Source organism: Sitophilus oryzae, unplaced genomic scaffold (genome assembly GCF_002938485.1).
Source record: "Sitophilus oryzae breed Bouriz unplaced genomic scaffold, Soryzae_2.0 scaffold_1297_pilon_pilon, whole genome shotgun sequence".
Lineage (NCBI taxonomy): Eukaryota > Metazoa > Arthropoda > Insecta > Coleoptera > Curculionidae > Sitophilus > Sitophilus oryzae.
The window spans coordinates 4,348,599-4,375,347 of record NW_022145945.1 but is presented as its reverse complement, the minus strand read 5'-3'; the positions used below and the strand labels follow the sequence as shown (position 1 = coordinate 4,375,347).

Below are 26,749 nucleotides of genomic sequence, written 5' to 3'. Positions count from 1 at the left end.
AGCGTGTGGTATTTTTCCTATAGATATCAAATTCCACGCAATTATTAGTATTTCTAATAACTAATACATCTAGAAATGGTAATCTGTCGTTGTTCTCAATTTCATGCGTAAATTTAATGGAAGGAAAACGATTATTTAACTTAGAAATAAAATTATCTATGGTGTCTCAATGTGTGTCAAAAACAACAAAAATATCATCCACATACCTAACCCATACTCTTGGAAAATACTTAAACTGATTCTTAGCTTCCACTTCAAACCTGCTCATGAATAAATTAGCCAAAAATGGAGACAATGGATTACCCATTGCTGTACCTTCCCGCTGTTCAAAAAAGTTGTTATTAAATTGAAAACAATTTTGTTTCATACATAACGATGTAAGCTCAATATATTCAATCACAGTTTTGTTGTCGAGACCATTTGCGTTCAGTAATTCCTTCAAGTAGCCTAAAGTATGTGGAATTGGAACACTTGGGAACAACGAAGATACATCAAAGGGGACCGCATCAGAATTAATAAATGTAAAGATAGTATGAACAGAAACAACGGTCCAATTCCTTCAAGTTCTCTGTACTTACTACTCTAGTGGCGGAAATCTCACTGTTACGCTCAGTTGGCTCTGACTCGGTTGGCTAGATTTTGCCACGCCCACTCGGTGCCCACTGAGCGAGTATATAAACGCTCAACTTGTAGATTGTACTTTAGTTTATAATCATCTGCTGATGATGCTAACATGGTTAGCGAAACGCGCGTCCAGTGTAAAAGTAAAAGTGTTTTGGTGTATTGTGGGATTTAGTGTTTTTATTTTGCTGTATAACACCAAAGGTTCCAACCCTCAACTGTAATGTAATATTGACATTGCCATGCATGGTGTTATTTGAACAAAGGTATTAAGGTAATTGATTTCTAGAATAGGTATATAGTTAAGTAGAATAATTTTTAAAATTTATTGTGTGTTTTTATAGTTAGACGTAGATAAAATATTGTACAATACACGCGAGTTAACTCCAATAAGATATTTGTGTGGTTACACAACTCCTGCTACGCACTCGTTGTGCAACTTTCATACGCGTATCTTAATGATGCTGTTAACTCACTTGTATCGTAAATATCTATTATATTTATAATTAATTTATATTTCTTAAAATGTTTTGATTAGTAGAAAACATATAAAACTGAGCAACGTTTAATAACAGCAGTCAAGTTTAATTACGTGACTACAAGTTAATTTAGTATGAACTGTAGTAGCGTAGACAGCATAACAAACAAATCACAAATTGCATTCAATCATAGGTTAACAACAATGTATGTTGGCATATGCCTAGTTTTGCGTTGTTACCTGTTTAAAATTCTTCAAAATTGACATGTGTATTAAGCATACGCAGACCTTTAAAACACCTATTTATGACTTCGCTGTAATATCGATACTCGGAAATCAATACTCGGAATAATATCAATACCACAGAAAACCGTGATAATACCATTCACCAGAAGAAGGAAAACAGACAAACTAAAACCGCCCACTCTTCTTGGTGGGACAATTCCGTTTGCGGAGGAAGTTAAGTATCTAGGATTAAACCTGGACAAAAAACTTAGCTGGAATTCCCATCTGGAAAAAATATCAAAAAAGGCTTGCTATGCTCTATGGGCATGCCGCCAAATTTGTGGTAAAAACTGGGGATTAAACCCCAAAAATATGTACTGGCTATACGTGACAGCCATCAGACCTATTATCACGTATGGCGCAGTTGCCTGGTGGCAGAAAGCCAACCAAACAACGGCAAAGAATAAACTGTCAAAATTACAACGACAAGCATGCTTAGCGGTGACTGGTGCCTTTCATTCTACGCCGTCAAAAGCTATGGAAACCCTACTCGACTTACCTCCTCTTCAAATTATTTTGGAGAGGGAGGTGAGATGGGCTACATATAGGTTTCTAAATATGACACGAAAGAGCCAAGGAACAATCATGTTCATACAGAACCGACTAGTAGACGAACTACAATCGGATGAGATTCTGAGAATGGTCTCGGATCTCACACCACCAATCCAACTCTTGACGCGCACCTACAACGTCCTGTATCCGAATAGGGACGAATGGGATAAGCCGAGAAACGGCTTATTACTTGCGGAAATGTGTTGATACACGGACGGATCCAAAAATGATAAAGGATCTGGCGCAGGAATTTACTGCAGCAGTCCAAAGACTGAGATCTACCACAGTCTTGGAAAACACACCACTATTTTCCAAGCTGAGCTATATGCGATTGAAACCTGTGTGCAACTGCTGGTAGAACAGCAATACACCGGGAAAACAATAAGCATATTTTCGGATAGTCAAGCCGCGTTGAAAGCACTTGAGGCAACGAAAAGTACGTCCAGGACGATTCTTCATTGTAAGAAACTACTCAATATAATAGGGGATAGAAACAAAGTGTCGCTAATATGGATACCGGGACACGTGGGCCTAGAGGGAAATGAACGTGCTGATTCCCTCGCCAAAACTGGTGCAGGCTCGCCATTCGTGGGCCCAGAACCGACACCTAGCGTACCAAAAAATCTCGCAAGAGACAGGCTCTGTGAATGGATTAGGGTGTGACGTTTCGGGACTGGTATGACAGTCCCGGAATGGAACATGCCAAGACAATCCTAGCAGGGCCATCCAAACGTAGAACAGATGAACTCCTAAAGGCTGGTAGGAACGGAGCGCGTACGCTTACTGCAGTATACACGGGCCACTGCCGGCTGAGATCACACCTGAGCAATTGAGATAAAGACTGGTGGAAGACGCCGAATGCCGACTCTGTATGGAATATGACGAAACAATGAAGCACGTTATGTGTACCTGCCCCGCGGGCAGGACCAGGTTTGAGGTGTTTGGCAAACCCACGCTAGACCTATCAGACCTAGAAGACATATCACCCTCGGACATAACGGCCTATGTTAAAAGGCTGGGTCTTGAGGGTGAACTTTAATACTCTTTTTCTATTAATGAGCTTGTAGAAACTGAGCCACAATAAGCCCTCGCGGCCTCAGTGGAGGGTCCCACCTGGGACTCACTCTTGGTAAAATACAAATACAAAATACAATATCAATACTCAACAGGGGAGTACAAAATTTGGAGTACAAAATATTTATGGGATTTCCCCAGGATGATATACAAGTTGTTAACTGGACAGTTATAGGGGAACAGAATGGCAACACTGCCTATTGAGAACGCATGCACTTATAGGGTTTTCTGCTGACACGTCCCGTCAGCGTCGCGTCGTCTATCGACGAGCGGGCCGAGATTGCCATATTTCTACCATAAAGCTCTTGCCGCGAGTAATAAACAAATTAACAACCTGTATATTATGTTTCCAACGCCGATACACCACCCAGTATAAAAAAAAAACAAAAATGAATCTTTTAAATAAACAAAAATGTCAAAACTAACATTATTCGAGTTCAGTCATAGATTGATGAGTCGTTTTCGAAATAAAATCGCAACAGCGCGTTTCACGAATGTTAAAAAGATTACAAATAAACCGTTTCCGGTTCGATTCAGACAATTTCACATGATTTGAAATTTCCAGCAATCCGTCACTTTAGCACTCCAATAATGCATTTCTATGATTTATGGTATGGTCGCAATATGCAATTTGCGGTACGTAATAGCCTCGATGTCCTGGAATCATCTTGTGCATAGTTTTTGCTTGCTTTGTCGGGAAACTGGGATTCTAGGACGGCGCTCCATTTATATTTAAATTTGTTCTACGTCGCTCGTCGTTTGAATTTTCGCGACTAATAACGTCCAAAGTGAAAAATTTATGGCTAATACCTGTTTATTTGGGTGTAAAATTGGGCGTATTATAGAAAAATTGACTTCAAAACGGTGTAATACTGAAAATTGAACAACTACACATCTGTGGTTACGACGTATGAGAATACATTACTGCATGCAAGTACCGTATGATCGAAAAAAAAACGGCGTCCAGTTGGCTGGTAAATGACGATCGATGACATTTCTCATATAAATTTACATATAAAATGACAGCGATCTTCATTTCATAGCCATCGTTGACGCCGTTTTTTCTCGATCATACGGTATTTTCCGATTTATAATATTATATTTTATCTAATTTATACCGGATGCGTCTCAAAAGTGGTTCACCCCTATAACTTTTTTATTTTTCAGATAAAAAATGGGATGTTTCACTATATTTTGGAATTAGCATAATTGAATAAAGCAATTAATTCTAGAATTTTCTGCTATCTCACTTTCGAAAAATTTGAAGTCGTTCTTAAGAAAATAAATAAAAACAAAAAAGCCCAGAATAAAAGTCCGCACTTTATTTTTAATACGTCACACCTGGCATGTTGAAAAGCGGCAACACGGCCGGGCCATCATGCTGACCCACCACCACCTCCACACAACGCCATTAAACCTTTTCCAATATGGCGGAGATAGAAGTGCTTTATTTGGCGCGTATTTTAAAACCTGTTTTATTTCCAAATAGACATTTTTCACATAAATGTCGGGTTAGATTATTTCACTAATTTTTTTAATATACAGGGCGTCTAAAGCTCTCCACATAAGTATGGAATTTGTTGTATTATTACTTTTATGAAAACATCAGTTTGTTACTTTTTATAAAAAGGTCTGTTTTCTCAGAAAATAGGTAGGTAGTATACTAGTGTGTAAATATTCAAACTTGAGGTAGCATATATAGGGTGTTCAAAATGATCGGAAAAAGAAATAACCAGAAATATATGACAGAAAATAGCAATATAAACTAAATATTCAATTGCAAACCCTTACCTATCATAGTTTAGAATTTACTGCACGTTTGATAAATATATACTATTATGGACAGTATAGGAAGTTACTTCTTAGTAAAAGCCTTAGTAAATGCTCTTGGAATTATAAATTACACTGGCTTGGGTCAAAAAATATGGAATATTTTTCCTATGTTTAGCAGCATTACACAAATGGGAATAAATTTAAACCATAATAGGTGAGGATAACTAAAAAATATAATATGTCTTTCAAGATTTTACATAGAAAAAAAACTAAATGCCTTTTTATAACGTCATTCCTTTTTTTTGCATAGTTCTTCAATAAAATATTGGATATTCTGAACAAGATGGATTCAGTAATTGCAAAATTTGCATTCGTGGTTTAGTGATAACTCATTATTTTTTAACACTGAAAAAACAACATACCTGAGATTTCATAATCGTCAAAAAAACTGTGAAAAAATTTTAATATCACTTAATAACGCTGTCTTACAGCTGGATTGTAGTAGTGTAAAATTTCTTGGTTTAATTCTAGACGAATGTCTTACATGGAATCTTCATTGTGAAAGCTTATTACCAAAATTAAATTCTACATTATACCTTTTTAGAAATCTCAGAGATATTATATCTAAACAACAATTAACCAATATATATTACGCATACGTCGAATCAAGATTACGCTATGGCATAATACTGTGGGGAACATCCACTAGGATTAAGGAGGTTTTCACTGTCCAAAAAAAAACTTAGGTGTATTGCTCGTGTTTCTCCAAGGCAAACTTGTCGAGATTTATTTAGAGAATATAAGTTACTAACTTTGACGAGTATCCTTATTCAAGAGCTGTGTATATTTGTTTATAAACACCAGCATAAATATAAACTAATTTCTGAAGTCCATAATTTCAATACAAGAACTAATCATAAATTTTATCAAATACCATGTCGTACTAATGTAATGTTAAATTCACCGCAGTGTTTAGGATTAAGAATGTTTAATTGCTTACCAACTGAATTTAAAATAAGTAAGAATATAAATGTTTTTAGAAATAAGTTGAAAAATTTTTTATTAGAAAAAGTATATTACAACATAAATGAATTTTTTATGGAAATGTATAATAAATTGTTAAAATCAAACGAAGAAAAAAGAAAGATATTGTTTGTATCAGTATTTTTTCGTTTTCACATAGATGCATAGGTAAAAGGTTTATTATTGTATTTGTTTTGACTATTCTATCACAATTTTATATTGTAATTTAGAAATAAAGTTTATTTAGTTTAATTTATTTAGTAATAAATTCTGACATATGTGAGGGGCAATTGTGACTTAAAAAAAGATCCAGGCAAGCCATTTATATTTTCAAATGTGAATGTTGTCAATATCTTTCTGTGAACTTTTTGATGTAAAAAGCTTGATTATTCTTCCAATATTTTACTTATAGTGAGGTAGAGGTAAGTGTAAGCAGTAGCCATAACTACATCCTCACTAGGGTAACAGAGGCTTTGGAACAGAGGCTTTGGCCTTTGGCCTTTTTGAGGCATATTTAATGCACTTCTTACCCGCGAGAACTACTTGTAGGAATGAAATTATCTCTATTAATAGCTGTCAACCATTTTTTTACGAAGCTCGTCATTTTTGGGGAATATAAAGCAGAAACCTTGGGACCCCCTCTATAATTCTCGTGACAATTTGAAACAGAGCATGTAAAAGGTATGCTACAATAAAATGTTAATACCTATCTTTTGATTATTGTAAGTAACCATTATAGAGTACTATGCAGACGGGCGGTGAAGGCTTTTTACTTATTTAGGTGTAATATCTTGATAAATACTTCTAGTTATAACCTTAAAATAATTAATAATAGAGGAGTACGACAAGCACAAAAGTTTGAAGTTCCCTATGTGGAATGTCTGGTTTGGATTTTTATTACACTATTATTTTATCACAATTTTCTGATCACACCATGCACTGAACACTAAGAACTGAAGAAACGTGTTGCAGAAGCACAACAAACTAGAGATAATTAATTATTTCAGGTTAAAGGTAAACAATTTAATAATGCGCTGCCTTCGCCGCCATATTTGCCTTGCCCATATCATGTTGATTAGCCTTGAGTTGAGGTGGTGCTGGTCAAATCAAATCGAAATGTTGCCAGTTGTTGGCTGGCGCACGAGCACGGTTCTGCAATGTGATTGGGCGTATTTTTCATACGTCATAAATTGGCGCTTTAAAATTATTTCAAATTAAAGCAATTTTGAGGAACTATAAAAAAATTATTCAATGTCATGGAACTATTTTTTTGGATAAATATACTGAAAATAGTCTTCTATTTCAGATTTTGTCCTTAAATTGGGTATTTTAATTTTTGTGAAAGAGCCCATTGGCGCCGGGAGGCACGTATAGCCGCTCATACTAAAATATGTTAATAAAAAGTTGGTAGGCAGTTCTTTTAGTTTCAAAGTAAAGGAATTTTTCCAATTTTGGTCCGCGGTTATTTCCCCTATCCGCCACCTGGGGTCGCGTCCGATGGAAGTTTAGAGTTCTCCACACGGATTTTCTCAAAAACGGACTACGGAAACAGAGAATATCTCGAAAACTGCGACTTTGAGTGATTTTGATGTTATTACAAATTTTGTTGCAAATATTATTCCTAATCTTAATTTGAAAACCGCGTTTCACTAGCTACTGTAATCTTGGATTTACGATTTTTTTAAATTTTTAAACCCCTCCCATACCCCCTTACCAACCCCCCACCCCCACCAATGGCCAGATTCTCGGATGCCACAGTATTTTTGTGCCAAATTTGGTTAAAGTAGGTTTAGCGGTTTTTGAGTTATCGTGTTACAGACAGACGGACAGACGGACAGACAGCATGAAAATATTTTGTATTTAGGTCATTTATGACCCAAATAACTCATTTTGAAATTAAAAAAACTTTTTTTTGCCAATCTTAATAGCCTACCATACCTGTTGGTATGGTCGGCTAAAAAACGAGATTTGATATAATAAAAAGATTCACGTATTCAATTGTTTTTGGTTTCTTCCTGTTTCACCGGAAATGGCTACAACTTTTGGTCTTTAAATGGCACCCTCGGTATATTTCTAGTTTATACGATAGAAAATGACACTTTAAATAGAATGACATATCATGTCAACTTTTGACATTTTCGCATACGGTTTATTTGAAATTGTAACATGCGGTTCATATCGACAATTTGACTCCAAATACCAAGTGTGTGGTACCAAATTATTCGTAAAAAAAGCTTTTTCCAAATATGCTAATGAGCCATCCGTTTTTCATTTGAAAAAATTGAGATATTATTAAAAATACGATTTGGGAATCTTTTAACCGGTCAGGACAACACACGAAAAACATTAGACGATCAAATCTATTTTTCCAAGGCTGCTTGATTAAAAATTAGTGTTTTAACACAGCCTTTTAACATGGCACTCTAGATTGAAATTTAAAATAAAAAATAAATAAATCTATCGAATAAAGTAGAATATACCATTTAGAAATCAAAAGTTATTGTCATTTCCGGTAAACCAGGAAGTAACCAAAAACAATTGAATACGTCAATCAATCCTAATTTATGTCACATACGGACATACCAAATCACGTTTTTTTTTATCTGAAAATATAAAAAAGTTATAGGGGGTGAGCCACTTTTGAGACGCACCATGTATAGTAGTATAGTAGTCATTGAATAAAAAAGTAGGAGCAAAAATATTTAAACACAAGAGATAAATAATTGTTTTTGTTTTTTCATCATCAAACATTATTCTATCCTTATTTTCCCATCTCTCTTACACTGAAATTGTTTGCCAGATTTAAAAAAAATGGAAGATGATATAAATATTCTGGGAAGGAAACTTAATGGACAATAAACAGTTCATTTTACTTTCCTGAAATATATTCTTTATAAATTATAAATTGTACGTCACTTCTCAAGTAGGAATTGTAAATCGCCAATTTACTAGAATTATTAATTTATAGGCTCAATTAATATAGCGACATTTGGTTGCGGTGTAGAATTTATGTACTGAATGAAATACAGAGATTAGTGACAGTAATATACAGCGAGCGTACTCCTGCTATAAAATTACAACTTCGGAATCGGCATTAAATTAATATGGAATGGACGTAACATGCACGTACCGTTTTTTAGAAGAAGTAAACTCTTACAACAAAACTAAATTCTTAGCAACATATAAATTGTTTATAACAAATCCTCTTAAATAATATACAGGGTATTAAAAATAAGATTTATTTTTCATACATAGTGTCCGATACTGCTTTATTTCGTAGCCACAGAGGGTGAAAGTTTTTTTTTTTTCGATTTATTGTAATTTTCTTCCATTTTTTTTAGTGATTCGAATGAAATTTTAAGGGTAAAAGTTACCATAAGTGCTACATATTTTAATATTAAAAAAGTGTCGACAAATTCACCAGGGACGTGTATACCGGGTTATCAGTGAAATATTTTTCTAAAAAAATATATGCATCCTGACTTTTTTCTCTTGTTAGTACGAAAGTAACCTTGATTTCAGCTATTCTAAGTTGAAAAACACAAAAAGGATGCATTTCCGCCGAAAAATAACATAATAAAACATAATATGAAATGAACAAAATATTTCTTACATAACTGATTTCAGCTAAACGAAAGTTAAGCCCCAATTGTAAAATTTAATTTTAATTTTCAAGTATCGGTGTGCGCCGCGCCGCCCCTGTTTGCGTAAATTGCATTCTGAAATGCAGCGTTCGCTAGGCTCGGCACCAATAGGTACACGTCGGCATATCGGATCGTCAAACGCAAAGGTGCCGCTGCTGGTTCACTAACCCCTTGCCTTACTTTTCGGTCGACGAACTTTTTATCCACCCACAAACCCACCCCCCACTAACTTACTACTCGATAAACCTTCCAGAGTATACCCAAAAACAGGAAAACTTAGCTATATTCTGTTTTACGACTCAGGTAAGATTTCGACAGACGATGACAGGCAGATGTTTATACCAATCCATTTATTTCACTAAAAAAAGTTTCTAATATTTTTTAAGTTAACTATGGATGGGTTTAAATATAAATCCGTCATGCGGCGTTTCTTTTTGTTTTTAACCATTCTTTTTGGCTTGTTTTAAAAATGATAGATTATATCTCAACATGATTGGAGTGACGGAACAACGTAACGACATACTAACGCAGATGCGTATGAACTCGACTTAAGATTTTCGAGACTTCTCAAACCTTTGCCAAATTATAGGTTATAATTTAATTTTAATTTTGTGTCATATTTTGTTTTGTGTTTTTTTTTGTGTCAAATTATGTCAAATAACGAGCGTTCTGGTAAATCATAAACATTTTTGTGAACTGCTTTTGTATTTCGGCTCGTGCGTTTTTAAAGTTAAGTAGAGGGATAATTAAATGTGGACAAACCAAGGTTCATAAGCTTCATTCAGAACCTCGAAATCAGTGGAATAAATTAGAAGTTTCAATTAGCTGTAGAAGTTTGTTCACCTAATTTTAATGTAAGCATTCCGAACGTCATAATTATTGGTAGTAATTTTCAATTATTAGAAAAAGTTAACAAACCTTTGACTTTTCCACTAATTATACTTCAAAATTTGTGAGGAATGTCATTTTGGCCTTTGATTATCACCCGTCAAGAATAATTTGGGTTAAAAATCAAAAGTTTATTGTTTTATAAACTAAAAATTATGCTTTCTCTATGGATACAACCATGATACAAAGAATACAAGGTATGATATTGCGCAGGTTGGTCACTACGTCACAGGTGATAAACGGCACCATTGGTCGGCAAGCTCTGCGCGCCAATTCCAAATTGTCGAACAGACTGTGTCATCTGTGAAATTTGATTGTGTCAAAATGTGAAAATAATTTTTCAAATGTCAAACTCGATGATTTGCCATAACTTTTGGGGTTATGCCCTAATTCTTCCCTATTTTAGGTCTTTTTTTTTAGTGACAATTAAACAATATGGATATTTTATTGTATGGCGTATGACGTCACAGGTGGTATGCGCAAACTTAACGAAATTTGCGCCGCTATCCATCATACCTTGTTTTCTTTGTACCATGGGATACAACAGACTACCGCAAGCTGTTGCTAGGATATTTTATTAATTTGAATTGTGTTTTTTAGACATTGTAAATGATCGTAAACTAAAAAGTATAAAGTGTAATTGAAACCATTAATTTATTCCACTAATTGGGAGGTTGTGAATGATGCTATATTCGGTGCCCATAGCGTTGTATTAAAAACCAAATAATAACAGATTTTACTAATGTAGACATATAAGGTCAAAAGGTACTGGCTCAAAAATATTAAGATTAAAGTTAATTAACTAACTTTTAAGTTATACAATTCATACATAAAGACGGTGCAGAATGCAGAAAGTGGCAACATTGTATTTCCTAAATGCACCGTAAACGAATTTCTGAAAAATGAACACTGGCACTCAAAATTTTTGTAACATTTTCCGGAAAATGTCAAGATAAATCTAAAACCTCATGGACTTGTTTCTGGGGTCGCACTATACTGCCAGTTAAAATACTTACATTAATTTCTGACACAGCCTGTATGTAGAACAAATTACAACTTTGAAATCGATTGATAGAGTTAGTTTTTTGATTCATCGCAATAGTTTTATTTTTATTGGAGATAATAATATTAAGACAGTAACAATTTTAGCATTGCTTTTGGATCCTCATCACTACACTTATAAAATAGTATTTATTGTTTTTTTTTTAAATTCACTGTCATTGGAAGATTATATTATTATTGTTTATTGACGTTTACTCTAGTAGATATCAATATTTTGTTTTCCCTCGTATAATTGACAAATAAATGGCAACTTTCATTTTTAATCTAGAAAGAGACACTAAAAAGTTAAATAATTTAACTACTAACTACTACAAAATCATTAAAATCGTTTGACTAGAACACAAAATACAGGAAAATTTTAAGATGCCCCTTTTTCATACCCGTGAGTGTAGTAACCAAGAGAAACCAATCAAAAGAGAAACAAAACCAAAAAAAAATTATGTAGTTATAGAATATTGTATAACCAATTTACATAATAAAAATAGAAATTTGTTTAAAATAATTTTGTCGCTGGACAATCTATAGACAGAGATTTATGTTGTACTAATTGTTAATTAGCTACTTTGAATGTAATACAACTCCCCAATTATCCTAGCCAATGTCCGTAAACATGCTAATCAATTGACCAAACTCTCTAAATATAGTTTGTACCGGTTTATATTATGATTTATACACGTTTTCAATATATAATTTCAGAGGATTTCTAAGTTCAAGGTCATTGCAATATCGAACTAACTATTTATTTCCCTTATATTTTATTATGTTCGAATTTAAAATCACAAAAATAGAAAAATAGGAACACGACGATGTGATTTAAACTATGTATTTTTAGTCAATTAAAAATTTCAATTAATAAAGCTTATAAACAACGCAACATTTTATTATTTAAGTAACTATTTTTTTACAACTTTTACAAATAAAAAAAACGTGCGTTCACTCAATGTGAACCTGCTATAACCCAGGAAAAAATCAATATCAAAATTTCTGTTTAAAATTTGAACTTATTTTTTTTTATAAATATAGTAACAACCTTCTAAAACATAATTGGTCAATGCAGTCAAAATTAGTATTTTGATTAAATATAAATAAGTTAGTGTAAATTAAAATAGAGCCCGACTTAATTGAAATTATATAAATATGCATTTTTATTTTGACAGTTTGTATTTAAATGGTTCTATAATTCTAATGTCAAAAGTTGACTTGTGATATGTCATTTTAATCAGGGTGAGATTAACTATCGAATAAAGTAAAAAATACCGAGGGTGCAATTTAAAAATCAAAAGTTGTAGTCATTTCCGGTGAAACAGGAAGTGACCGAAAACAATTGAATACGTCAATCAATCCTAATTTATGTCATATGCTAATATACCAAATCTCGATTTTTTATCTGAGAAAATAAAAAAGTTATAGAGGTTTGGTTTGGTTTGGTTTGGACCCACTTTTGAGACACACCCAATATAAAGTGTAGAACTTTATAATTAATTAAAAACCTTTTTTTAAGTTTTGCCGATGACAGGTTTTAACAAAAAAAAACTGTCATTATAGGTTGATAAACTATAATAATTTAAGTATGCCATAATTAATAACTTCATGTTTTCTTCAGTAGTTTTTTTTGGATCTCCGTATAACTTTAATGCAGTTATGCCTTCCTTTAGTCTTTAACTAGACTAGTCTTACCCTAGATACCGACCGACCCAAAACTTGATAAGAAAACGCTATCAAAGGGAACAATCAATCTACGTCCGCGCTTTTGAATGAATATTAAATGCCTGAAAAAGCGAAGTGCTTTCAGTTGCCGTTAGTATTTTATGTACAGAATGATAGCTCGTCAAAGAAGGAGATAACAAACAAAATAGAAGAGTTTTTCTTTAAGCCGTTCATAATTAAATTATTTATGATTCACATTTCTTTGAAAGTGTTCTGAACTAATTTAGTTTATTTTATGTTTTATCTAAAAAAATCATGTGAGTTGACTGAACTACAGTCTGTCCGAAATATGATATATTTACACTCACTGGCACGAAAAACGAGCACCTTAAAATTTTGATATATTTTAAAATTTAATATATTTTGTTCTAGTGGACCGATTTTAATGATTTTTTAAGCAATTTGTAGCTAAATTATTTGACTTTTTAGTACGTCTTTCTAAATTAAAAATGAAAATTTTCATCTGTCTATTAAGGGGCGTCCAGACCAGATGAGCGAGCAGTAACGAGCGCGAGCAAACATTTATTCAAATTCGCTCGTAATTTCTGCACATGATCAGCTTCCGTCCAGACCTAGCGATTATTTGTATGTTCGGCGTTGACCGATGTGTGGCACTTCATGTTCATAATGTCGGAAAAAATTATTGCTTGTGCGTCTTTCATTGTATTTTATAAATTGTTGAAATGTCAAAAGAGAAAACGACTGCAGAGATGGTGGAACAAAGCTCTTTTTATAAATCGAGTTTCTCATGGTGGTAACAATTAACTAAACGATGTTGAAACAGAAGATTCTGGAAAATTTAAGAACTTTTGTCGGGTGTCACTTACAGATTTTAATACCTTATTAGATTTAATTGACATAAAAATATTGAAAAGTGATACCAATTATCGAAAAGCAATTTTGCCTAGAGAAAGGCTAGCTATAACCTTACGGGCCTTGGCGATTTTTGTACTCCTCTATTAGTTCTAAAACAACTTCATTCGGCCATTCCATTTTTGATATTCGATCGCAAACGTGGTAAACAAAATTCCGTCCAAACCCAATGTGCAATAGCGCGAATTTTCTTTGATGTACCGACACGGCGTGGAACAGCGTCGAGCGCGAGCAAACAATTATTCGCTCGCTCGCAGAGCCGTCCACACCAGTTAAGCGTTCCCATAGAACATACCCGAATTCTTGCTCGCCCCTGCTCGCTCATCTGGTCTGGACGCCCCTTTATACGAGGGAAAACAAAATGTTGATATTTTGGTGAAAGTTTGAAATATCCTGTGGAATATGTTAACAAAGCAGGGAATTTAAATCATTTTATCATATAGGTACGTCTTTTCTCGATAGTTTTTTTTTATTCATCTCAATAGCTTTACTTTTATTGGAGATATTCGCTTTTGAGTAAGACGGTAACGATTTTCAGCAATTTTAGCATTGATTTTGGTTCCTCATCAACACATTTATAAAATAATATTTATTGTTTTTGTAATGACACTCTCATTGAAAAGTCATATTATTTTTGTTTATTGACCTTTACTCTACTTTACTGGTTTTAAGTTCGGCTATTGCTGCTTTATTTGATCATGGTTGATCAAAGTAACTGCCCAACAGACAATAATAATATGATTTTTCAAATACATTATTTTAGAGGTCTGTTGACTAGGACCAAAAGCAGTGGTTTTAATGAAAAAATGTTAGCGTCTTCTTCAAAAGCGAATCTCAAAAAAATTAAAGCTGTTGAGATGAATGAAAAAACAAACTACCGAGAAAAGATACACTTAAAATCCTTGTTTTGTTAACTTACTCCCCAGGGTGTTTCAAACTTGCACCAAAATATCAACATTTATGGAAGTTTGTTTTCTCTCGTATAATTGACAGATGGCACTATACTACAAATTGCTTAAAAATTATCAAAATCAGTCCACTAGAATACAATATATAAAACTTTAAAATATGTAGTGGCTCGAATTTGACGCTCATCATTGGGATTTCGGAAACCGTAAGAGATACAGGATCGGTTAAATGGACGCAAAGTTGCGCAATTTGATGCTCAATAAAATGCAGTATTGCATTTTGAAAAATTCCGAATACTTTCGAATATATTCGAAAAAAAAACGGAATTTTCAATTTTGTTTTCTATTGTTTCCTGGCTTTATTTATCAAGATAACTTAAAATGAAAAACACATTTTCATTGCCACTTTTTCTGCTCTATAACTCTGTGTGATTAAATATTGACTCTGACGTTTCGGCTTCTGGCGACCATCATCAATTTATTTTTTTTAAATACGGACCTGATTTTTTTTAAATTTAATTAAATCCTTTCATCTCTCTTAAAACACTATATATAGTCACTTTGATATTTGCCGACGTTTCTTACAGAAAATTCCATCACTAGAATATTTTGTGCTAAAAAAAATAATAAAAATGCAATACGGCATTTTATTGAGCATCAAATTGCGCAACTTTGCCTCCATTTAACCGATCCTGTATCTCTTACGGTTTCCGAAATCCCAATGATGAGCATCAAATTCGACGCTTTTAAATGGAAACACCCTTTTCTATAGGAGATAGACGAAAACTAATATCGGTGTCTGGAGCTCAATTTTCATCAAAAACATGATGGTGAAAACCGCACATCAATATCTGTTATCGTTTCGAAGTTATGGGGTGTTTTTCAAAAATCTGCATTTTTAACAAATCGCTGTAACTTTTTTCCTATGGAAGATTTTGTATTTCTATAAAAACATTTCCAAAGCACCTTTTTACGTACAATTTAATGGTTTAAGTATAATTTTTTTAAAATTAATAATTTAAGAGGTATCAACAGAAAAATTGATTTTTTATTTGGGACACCCTCTATATTTTTAATTAACTGAAAAGAATTTAAAATTACCTTTCCAAAAATATAGCACACTTGATATTTTGTTATAATCCCCTTCGAAATACAGAATTTTTAAAAGTTCGCCACTTTTAACTAGTAGGCTTTGGACCCCTTATTGATATGCCCTTATTGGAACTCGAAAACATATTTTTCCAGCAAGACGACGCACCGTCTCTGAACGCTGAAGTTATCAGCAAATTTTTGCAGCCAATATCAAGAATAATTGAATAGCTAACCAAGATCCCAGCCATCGAGGCCGTCTGACTTAGTGCCCATGGATCTAATCCTATGGATATATTTGCGGAAGAATAAAGGTTCCTTATTCTTCCGTATATTCTAGATAAGAATTAGAAATACTTAGCAGTTATGAGAGGGTATCTTTCACCCCCACTGAGTTAATGAATTCCGCGAGAAATGTTCAAAAATTGCCCCGTCTGTCCATAACAGAAGATGGTCGTTATGTCGAACACCTGTAGCAAAACCTCATATCTTGGTTTGCTATTTATTTTTAGTTATTAGATATAGTTTAAATGTGTTGATGTTGGTTAAATATATTTTAAATTGTTATAAAATTCTGCATCTCTCATAGCAAATATTATTTTCGTTTTAATTAACACAGCTAATATTTTTTGGCATTAGAGCCGGTGCCGTTCAAAGCCCACTTATTTAAAGCGGGCGAATTTTTATATACTCTATATCTCGAAGAGGAATCGAGCAAAATATCAAGTGTGTTATATTTTTGGAAAGGTAATTTTAAATTATTTTCAATAAATTAAAAATATTGATGTGCGGTTTTCACCATCTTGTTTTTGACAAAAATTGAGCTCCAGACACCGATATTAGTTTTTGTCTATCTCCTATAGAAAAGGATGTTTCCATTTAAAAGCGTCGAATTTGACCCACCCTGTACATGAAAATTTTAGGGTGCCCGTTTTTCGTGCCGGTGACTGTATTAAAGTTTGTATAATATTTTTGTCTAAAATATAATAATTTTTTGTTTACTTTTCAGTTTGTGGCACATTCCAACGTTCAGCAGCTGTTGGCCTCGATATGGTACGAAGGTCTACCGGGATTCCGTCGAAAAAATATGGTGCTACAAGCCTTAGAAATCGTCAGGATAGGGATACTTTTTCCATTTTTCTCCATAGCTTATATCGTAGCGCCCCACTCGGTCATAGGGCAGACGATGCGAAAACCCTTCATTAAATTCATCTGTCATTCGGCTAGTTATTTCACTTTCCTATGTAAGTTATAATAAGTTAGTCAATCCCAAGCCTACCCACCAAATTTGGTCGCGATCGAACGACATCGATTTTCGACGTTTCTTACGTCAAAACTACCTGTCACAGTGACACGTGTCGTACACGGTCAAGTTGGCCTTGGTCAAATTTATCGACATACCAAATTATATTTAAATCGGACGATTTTTTCTAAGTCATAGGCTGTCCTTGTCACTTGTTCCCCCGCCTGTGGTATCGCGTGTCGTATCACGGCTTTGAATTTTTACTCCCAGCGCGCGGAAAGAAATTTCACACAAAAAATACACCTACTCTCATCTCAAAAAGAAAATAATATTTAAAATTAATTTGGCCTGTTCAGTAATTGAATGAGAAAAATTAAAAAAAGTTAAAAACCACAAAGAATTTTTTTTTGTGTTAAAATCTCTGCTTCTGCAATTTCATTCGTATTTTTTATTTACCTTTTGGTGAAAATGATTAATGTCTCTCAATTCAATAACTTCACGTGTCGGGACAGCTTGATTGAAAATTTTCCAATACAAAAACGGATCTGAATTCGATTCAAAAATTTGGTTTACCTGTTTTTTAATAAATTTTTAGAATAATTTCTACTGCATAGCGCAAACTTGTACAGTGTGTCAAAATAAAATGTTACCAAAAATGTACTCACAATTAGTGGAATAAATTAGTGATATCAAATAGCGTAGAAGTTTGTTTCTTTAATTTCAATGTAAGCATTCAGAACGTCAAAATCAGTGGTAGACAGTGGCGGCTCGTGACCCGTGTGACTGGGTAGGCGACCCCCCTAATTTAAATAATACTCTAGCCCAGTTTGTAAATATATGTTATCTCTGGGTTAAAAACATAGCTCAAAAATATTTAAGACAAAACTAAAGCAAAAATAACAGCATTCAACGTAATGACATAATGTACAAATATAGTTTTTATTAATCTATTTTATCTATTACTATGGGAGTTACTATGGAGTACATCATAGAATTTTATTTTATTTTTATTTATTTACGCAAACTTAAAAATTGGTAGTATTGAGAGAAAGAATAATTATGTTTTATATATTAAATTGATCAGTCGGTCTCTTAATAAAGGAAAGTTATTTATTATTATATCGGTAAAAGCTGCGAAAAGATCTTTTTAGATGGAAAGTAAGGCAAGTGACGATAAACGTTTATTTTTCATGGAATCTCTACTATAAATTTTAAGGCATTTCAAACATGAAAAATGTCTCTCAACCCAAGTACTTGTAAATGGTGTACTAATAAACAAAACAAATAATTTGAAAGCCTCTGGAAATATATTTCTAGGATTATTCTCCTTATATTATTTTATGCTCTAAATTATCATGTCTATTATTAATACCTGCAATTTATTCATTAATTTATGTTGGTCAATAACATTTTTTGTTTAAATCACTATTAAATGCGTTGGAAGTTGGAAATGTATCAATATAACAAGTTTGTTAAATCCTGTTAAATCAGATGTTAAATGCGTTGGAATTTTTTTATAAGATTCTTTAAATTTCGGATCCGCAAGAGATAAATAAAAAGAATTGAGACATACGAGACATACCTAACCTAACCTAGCTGCAAACCTTATTTCTAAATGTTCAACAATGTTATCTAATATTTCATAAAATAAAATTCGCAAAGATATTTGGTCTTAGCAGCTTTTATTAACATATCGAATTGAAATTTTCACAGAGACTTTTCTGTAATATTTGTTGTATTTTATTTCGGCTTCTTTTATTTATGTGGCGTGTTCTGAAAGACAACCGCTTATATCATTTTTAATAATTTCGAACAAGCCCGAAAAATGTTTCCAATTTGCTTTAAACGTTTTTTGAATTTTCATATAAAAGTTTTAAATGCTACGTATAATGAATCGATAGTGATATATCTCCTTATAAAATATCCGGAATATCCCCTTAACATCTAAGCCTACCGAGCCTCCACGACTTCATGCGAAGGCGACCGGAGATTTCGCCTAAGCCCTGCCTTAAGGCGGGTTCTCACTTGTCAGTTTCGCTGACGCAGTCTGACTGATTCAGTGATACTGAACAAACAATGAACGTCAGAACACATTTTCATGTTAAATGATCAGTACATTCGTACTTTCAGTTAAAGTGAAAACCAGTTCTACTTTTTTTCATTTTGACTGATCATTATCGAATAATGAATAGAAACTGAAGCGTGAGAACTACATTTTCGTGATTTGTGCAGTTTACAAGTTAAGTTAATTAATTCTTTTAATATAGTTTCACTAGCACCCCGTTTATTTCTTCGCAATATCCAGGACCTGACCACCAACGACGTTTTTTTTTTTTCTGATTCACCAGAATATATTCTGTAATTCATTTGCTAATTGTAAACAAACTTCGCGAACACCTGGTTTCAATTTTGTTTTAACCATTTTCATGTCTATACGAAATCACCACATTAAAATGTTTGGACCAACTGAATACTGAATGTAGCAAAACATGAAACGTGTGAATACAATCGTTGTTTTTTATTTTTCATTGATAATGAATCAGTCAGACTGCGTCAGCGAAACTGACAAGTGAGAACCCGCCTTTAGTATGATACAACTCCGACTTACGTCGCGTCGCTACCGCACGACGAGTTAGACAGAGACAGAAGACTGCCGTTCGTCGTGCATCGACTCTGATAGTAGGCGATGTAGAAATCGCCGAACAAAGGCACTCCAACGGTCAAAATTATTTTGTTATCTAACACAGCGGCACAGTCAGCGGTCAGCATCAGCGTACGCCAGCGGTAGTGAATATAATAATATTTATACAAGACCACAAATATTAAAATAATATTGATTATTAAAACTTTTGGTATTTTTATGTATTGGCAACATTAATAGTAAACAATGTAATGTAATCAATCGCTTAAATTCTGCCAAAATCTTAGGGTAGGCGCCGCCTACCTTGCCTACCCTGACGAGCCGCCACTGGTGGTAGACATTTTCAATTAATAGAAAAAGTTATCAAACTTTTGACTTTTCCACTTTTGTTTTCCACTAATACCCATGTTTTCCACTAATACCCAAGTGGGCATAATTATACTTATAAAAATTTGCGAGAAATCTCATTTTGGCCTTTTTGGATGATCTTCCGTCAAGAGAAATGGTGGTTATAAATCAAATGTTGATTGTTTTATAAGCTAAATATTAGGATTTCTCTATGGATACAACTGACTAACGCAAGCTGTTGCTAGGCTATTCTGTTAATTTTAATTGTATTTTTTAAACATTGTGAATGATCGTAAACTAAAAAGTTTAAAGCGTAATTGATACCACTAATTTATTCCACTAATTGCGAGGTTCTGAATAAAGTTTTAACAAAAAAAATTGGATGTTAATTATTTAAAACTGGAAATTTAAATAGTTTAATTGTTATTTTCTATTTTTTGTTATTTAATCTAACAAAAAATATTTATTTTAAGTTTTTTCTAGTTCGTCTAGAAAGAAAGACATACTTTTATTTGTATCAACTAAAAACTCTCTCATTTTATGTTTTAGTCATGTTGATTTTGGCATCTCAGCGCCAATTGTTCCTCACCGAAGTCGATGAAAATCTGAAAGCTACCGAAACAATGAAAAGGGGTGCGACGCCCTCGTTAGTAGAATGGGTGATTCTAGCATACGTAAGTGGTAAGTTATGTCTCATAAAATAATAACCACGTAGTTTTAATTAAAAAAAAGTTTTTTACAATTTAAATCTCAAGGCATCTATGTTGGTCAGGAAATAGGATCTGTTACAAAAGACCAATTTCGATCATTCTACATCTTGAAAAAAATCGTATATTCGTGATTTTTTTAACCTGTTACAAATTTTTATATTTTATTTTTCCAACTTCAAAATTAAAGACTTTAATACCAAAAAAACTTTACCGTGTTAGTAAAATGTTAATTGCAGTTGCTTATTGCATCCCCTTGTATTATTGACGCCCTGCTACGCCACTGCATTTGCGGTATAATTCAGTTTCCAATTCACATTCGTCAAAAGGGAAAAGCAAAGTGTTTTTCACAACTCCAACGAGTTCTATTTATGTTTTTCTCAAAAGAAAGGCGTATATAGAATTTATGATGGATTTTACATTCAACGTCGGAATGATTCGCTTCATTTGCTCCAAGGGCAGAAAATATGTTTTTCCTTTTAGAACAAGTCCCGACTATTTGAGTTTGTGTGTTATTTATAGCTATTGTTATTTATTATAATGTAAAATAAAACACCGTACAGCTGTACAAATATAGGAAGAGACTTGGGGATAGCACCGGTCGCGTGTTATTTTATATTTCTCACGTCTCTAGCTATACTTGTTAAGTTGTACATAAAGTCTATTTTGATTTTAAATAAAATATGAAAACTGCTACAAAAAATATAACTTCAGGAGTATTATTTTTTAATTTAAATCAGATATTTTTCCGTTTTTTTTTTCTTTGGTGTCTGAAAGTTTGAGTAAACGAGACCACAGCTTATTCAGTTTCAGCTGGTCATCTTGACTTATTTTTGAGTATATAGGATTCATCTGCCACACTTATATTCTATTTACAAAAAATATCTATTTATAGGCTTGGTGCATTCTCCGCCGGTGCTGCCACCATCGGATAATATCGTAAACAATTGATATATACAAATACACGGATTTAAATAGCGAGTATACAAAAAATTTATTATACTATAATTATTCTAAAAGTGTTCGGAAATATAATTTGTAAAAATTCTAAAAATAAAAAAAAGTAAATATTTTGATATCTTCAGAAGGTCTAACTTGTATTATTATTTACTATCCAGCCAAAAAACTTTTTAGATGAGTTCAACTACGGTAGCGAGCATAGTTTTACGCACCGATTTTGCTAGTGGGGTCGTAATTGGGGCTATTCGGCTATAATGAATTTTCTTAAAGATATAAGGTACCGGGCCAGGAGAAAATTCTTCGGCTCACGAGCAGCCAAAAAAGAACACATGAGAACTATCAGGGTAAATATACTTAGTTTTAATTTTTGTAAACTTATCTACCTACCTTACAAACGTTTTATAAGCCATATATAAAATAAACTCTCCTAAAATTTCTCCTTTCTTATGGCCCTGTATTTACTATGAGCACCAGTCAAGGTAAGAGATAACTGTCATTTCAGAAGTTTACCTATTTAGTGCTTTATTATTATTGAAAACTCATTCGTACATCGGAAATCTTAAAGATGTATTTATAAATACAAATTAATTAAAGTAAAATAAAGTAATCAATTACAAGGTTAATTATAGTATTATTATAATATTCAATAACTTATTAATTTAGGTATTATTAAATTGTTAGCACTTTAGGATTTAAGATGTTCAAATATTCCTCCATCGACTGCTAGACAATAACCCAGGCGATCATAACATTTTCTTCTTACATTCGCTAGTTGGTAAACTGAAATTCTATTGCATTCGGCAGAAATAACATTTTTTAACTCGTCTAGATTTGGATATTTTTTATACTTATATATCCTGTTTTTTAAATGGCTCTAGAGAAAGAAATCATTTGGCGAAATATCAGGAGACCTTGCTGGCCAATTTACTGTATGATTTAGGCCAATAACGTTTCCGTTAAAACTATTGTCTAAATATTCCCGAACAACCAGGGTACTATGTGTCGGGCAGCCATCCATTTGGTACCAAACTTCCTGATTTTCCCTAGCGGCATCGTGTAAAGCAGGTAAAATATGATTTTCGAGTAGTTCCAAATAATATTCTGCATTTAAATTTCGCGTAAGAAATAATGGCCCGATAATATTGTGTCCGAATATCCCTGCCCAAGCATTTACTCTCTGTGGATATTGCGTCCTTGTTTCGACAAACCTGTGTTGGTTTTCTTTGTTCCAATATTGATAATTTTGAACATTGTGTTCATTATTTATGGTAAACGTGCATTCGTCAGTGAAACATATTTTTTTTTTAAAATTCCCTATCCGTGTTTGCTTTTTCCATCATATCAAAACAAAACGCCTGCCGCCGTATTTCGTCCCCATCTCGTAGCTCTTGGTGCTTTTCATATTTGAAGGAATAGTATTTATGTCGTTTCAAAATTCGAAACACTGTAGTGTGATCTATTCCTATCTAAATCTAAAGTTAATCTTTTAAATGTGGGTTTTAGTGCTCTTCAATAAACCTAAATAGAATTATTCTCTAAAATAATTAGGGAAACCAATAATTGACCCCATTAAAATTTACATGGGATTTCCTATGTCCCGCTCGACGATGCAACACCCGGTGTAATTATAATTTTACAATATGTTCATAAAACATAATCACACTTACAAAGCCACGATTTTAATATTATTTTAATGTATAATAATGGAATATTATTTTCATGACGGCGTGAAATACATAGTGAACATTTCTGATTTCTGCCGTATACAGCGCTGCGGTCGGAATTTTTTGTAATCAACTGAAATGCACCAAGCCTATACTGTTATACGCAAAATGTTTTTGTAGGAATCGTATTTGATTCTTTATGAGTAATCGGATCGCGTGATTCGAGTCGCTAGAAAGTATCGTATGTCCATTACCTACTACCGTTAACAATAACCAAATATCTATTTGTGTACGCAGATTTCCATGCAAATAATTGTTAAGTCACTATGCTGCGTATGAATAGGTTGTGATAACCTCTTACTCTATTATGTGAAATTATTGGCTATTTTATATTTACTTGTTCGTTTTAAGGTCTAATATGGAGCGAAATAAAACAGCTTTGGGACGTAGGGTTGGAGGAATACGTAAGGGACATGTGGAATGTCATAGACTTCATCACTAATTCTCTTTACGTAGCTACCGTGGCTCTAAGAGTAGTTTCCTACTATGAGGTAAGTTTTCTCAAGATATACTAAGGCGTGCCATTTTAATTATTAATTTTTATACACGGTGTTAGATTGTGAGTTGTAGTAAATACACATTACAGAGATCTCGTAAACCAGCAGAGATAAAAATATGATTAAATTAAAAATGTTGTTATGTGTCGTTAAAAATACGACACAACTAAACACATGGCCAACATTATTGCATATATCGTTTAAAAATATACGGAAAGGAATTAAAAGAATTTGTTTATACATAGCTTTGATAATCTGTAACAAAACATTTTTTTGTTAAAATGCATATGGTAAACAATGTTTATCGTTCAGACCCAATATTATTACAAATTCTTGCTCATTTAGATTTGTGGTCTCTTGGGTTTCAGAAGAAATTTGACCATTGTTTTGGCCTTAAAATGCCTAGAAACATTACTTCACAGTTTAATAGAGTCAGTATAGTAACACTGTCTCAACAGGGCTACCGGCAAGTTGCAATAGCTGAAATTGTAGGAGTTAACCAAAGCGATGTCTCGCGAATATTAAAAAAAATCAGGGAGACAAAGGAAGTTACAGATTACAGACCGGCCTGGAAGAGGTTGAAAGAGAGTTACTACTGCTGCGCGTTACTACTAATTGCACGACGCAATACCCTGCTTTCTAGTACTGTTATTAAAAATGAGTTACCTCGCCTTGAAGGAGTAAATGTTTCCTAGACCATAGCAAGAAGACTCCATGACAGAGGATTACATTTAAGGAGGCCTCTACGTGTTCCGAAGCTTAATTTACAGCACAAAATTACGCGACTACAATGAGCTGAGGAGATAAGAGCAAATGGACCTAATTGGAATTTCGTCATGTTTAGTGATGAAACAAGAATAGGCCTAGTGTCAGACTCGCGACGAACTTTGGTCTGGAGAGCAACTGGAAGACGAGCACGCTTGAATGCAGCTCAACCCCCGTTCTCCCGTTTCAAGGGGGAAGCATTATGGCATGGGCAGGTAAAATGCACGGAGCTCGAACTCCTCTTGTTTTTATTGATGGCACAATGACAGGTGCCTCATATCTTAGATACGTTTGAGAGCTTCTTTTGCGTCCATTTCGAGGGGCAGTGGGGAATGAATTTGTTTACATGGACGATAATGCTCCTCCCCATAGTAGTTTAGCGGTTCGCGAATTTTGTGAGGAAGAGGGTATAAGAAAACTGTGGTGGCCACCGATGTCTCTAGATATGAATGTGATCGAGCATGCTTGGGACATACTAAAACGCCATGTTGCCAAAAGGAATGATCCCCCCGTACCTTAAATGAATTGAAAATCGCTGCGCGCGAAATATGGGAAGCCATTCCTCAACATCTTCTGGACAACTTAATTGAGAGCATGCCACGTCGTTTCACAGCTTGCATTGAGGCTCAAGGAGGTAATACAGACAATTAGTTGTGAGAAATAATTAAATTTGTTTTCAATATTTTCTGTTTAAAACGAAATTTGCTTTTGTTGATTTTCACTCATTTTGAAATAAAGTTGTAATAACAGCCTAGTTGAACTTAGATTTTTAATTTTCTATTAGTTAGTCGTGTAGTAAGCCAATATGTCCAAAAATATAAAAAGAATCATATTAGGTCCAAAATAAAATAAAAATATCGTTATATGCAATATTTTTGGCCATGTGTGTAGATTTATACGCGAAAAATAAAAAAAAAATACTTGATTCACTTTCACAAAATTTGTATTAAAATATCAATATATTTCATAAACACGTGGACTGCTAAAAAAACACAGTAGCAACAACTTTGCTAATTTATGCATTTTTGTGCCTCTTTGGGTTTACGGAGATCTTGTAGTGTTGCATTTTATATGAGACACCGTGTATAGACCATAAGTGAATTTTAACATTGTTATTTTTTTTCAAAATAGGCAAAAATAAATCCGAACATAGAAAGAAAGGATTGGGACGCATGGGATCCAATGCTGATATCAGAGGGTTTATTTTCAGCTGCAAATATATTTAGGTAAATATTTAGTTCTTAGTATTTATTCTTAATACAGCAGGTTTAGTCGTCACTGACTAAGTTAAGAAAAAACTCTCAAAATTTAAGTGAGGATGCACTCAATAATCACCACACAGGCTAATAAAACTACTTTTTCAAATTTGTCAAGCTTTCGAGAATTTTATTCCCATCATCAGGACAGTTTCTAAAATGTATAAATAAAAAAGGCATTAACATTTTAAAATTGTATAACAGAAAAAACAACTTACGACTGAGTCAATTAGCAAAAACAACATCCTCTGCACAAAAGGCCTTAAAACTAGCATTATATGACATTGGAATACAAGGACATTTCCTTTATAAAATATTAAAATTCATATCCAACGACATTACTTTTTCTTAAACTTAAAATTTTAAAAAAGTTGTTTTTTCTGTTATACAATTTTAAAATGTTAATGCCTTTTTATTTATACATTTTATAAACCGTCCTGATGATGGGAATATAATTCTCGAAAGCTTGACAAATTTGAAAAAGTAGTTTTACTAGCCTGTGCCTGTGTGGTGATTATTGACTATATCCTCACTTAAATTTTGAGTTTTTTTATTCTTTGGACCAATTTGCTGTTTTTTCTTGTTATTTCTAGATATTGACGCATTTTTTCACTTGCCACAAGGTTGAACC

At 33.3% G+C, this 26,749-nt stretch overlaps 1 protein-coding gene across 1 annotated transcript in view; it reads left to right on the top strand.

The window, feature by feature from the left end:
- The window catches only part of LOC115874611 (transient receptor potential-gamma protein), a 312,812-nt gene that overhangs the window by 194,926 nt on the left and 91,137 nt on the right, over positions 1-26,749 (top strand). Inside the window, exons 8-11 of the mRNA XM_030889819.1 lie at positions 16,987-17,221; positions 20,759-20,890; positions 23,952-24,091; positions 25,994-26,088. Of these exons, the coding sequence (XP_030745679.1) occupies positions 16,987-17,221; positions 20,759-20,890; positions 23,952-24,091; positions 25,994-26,088 (602 nt within the window). The remainder of the gene's footprint in view (positions 1-16,986; positions 17,222-20,758; positions 20,891-23,951; positions 24,092-25,993; positions 26,089-26,749) is intronic.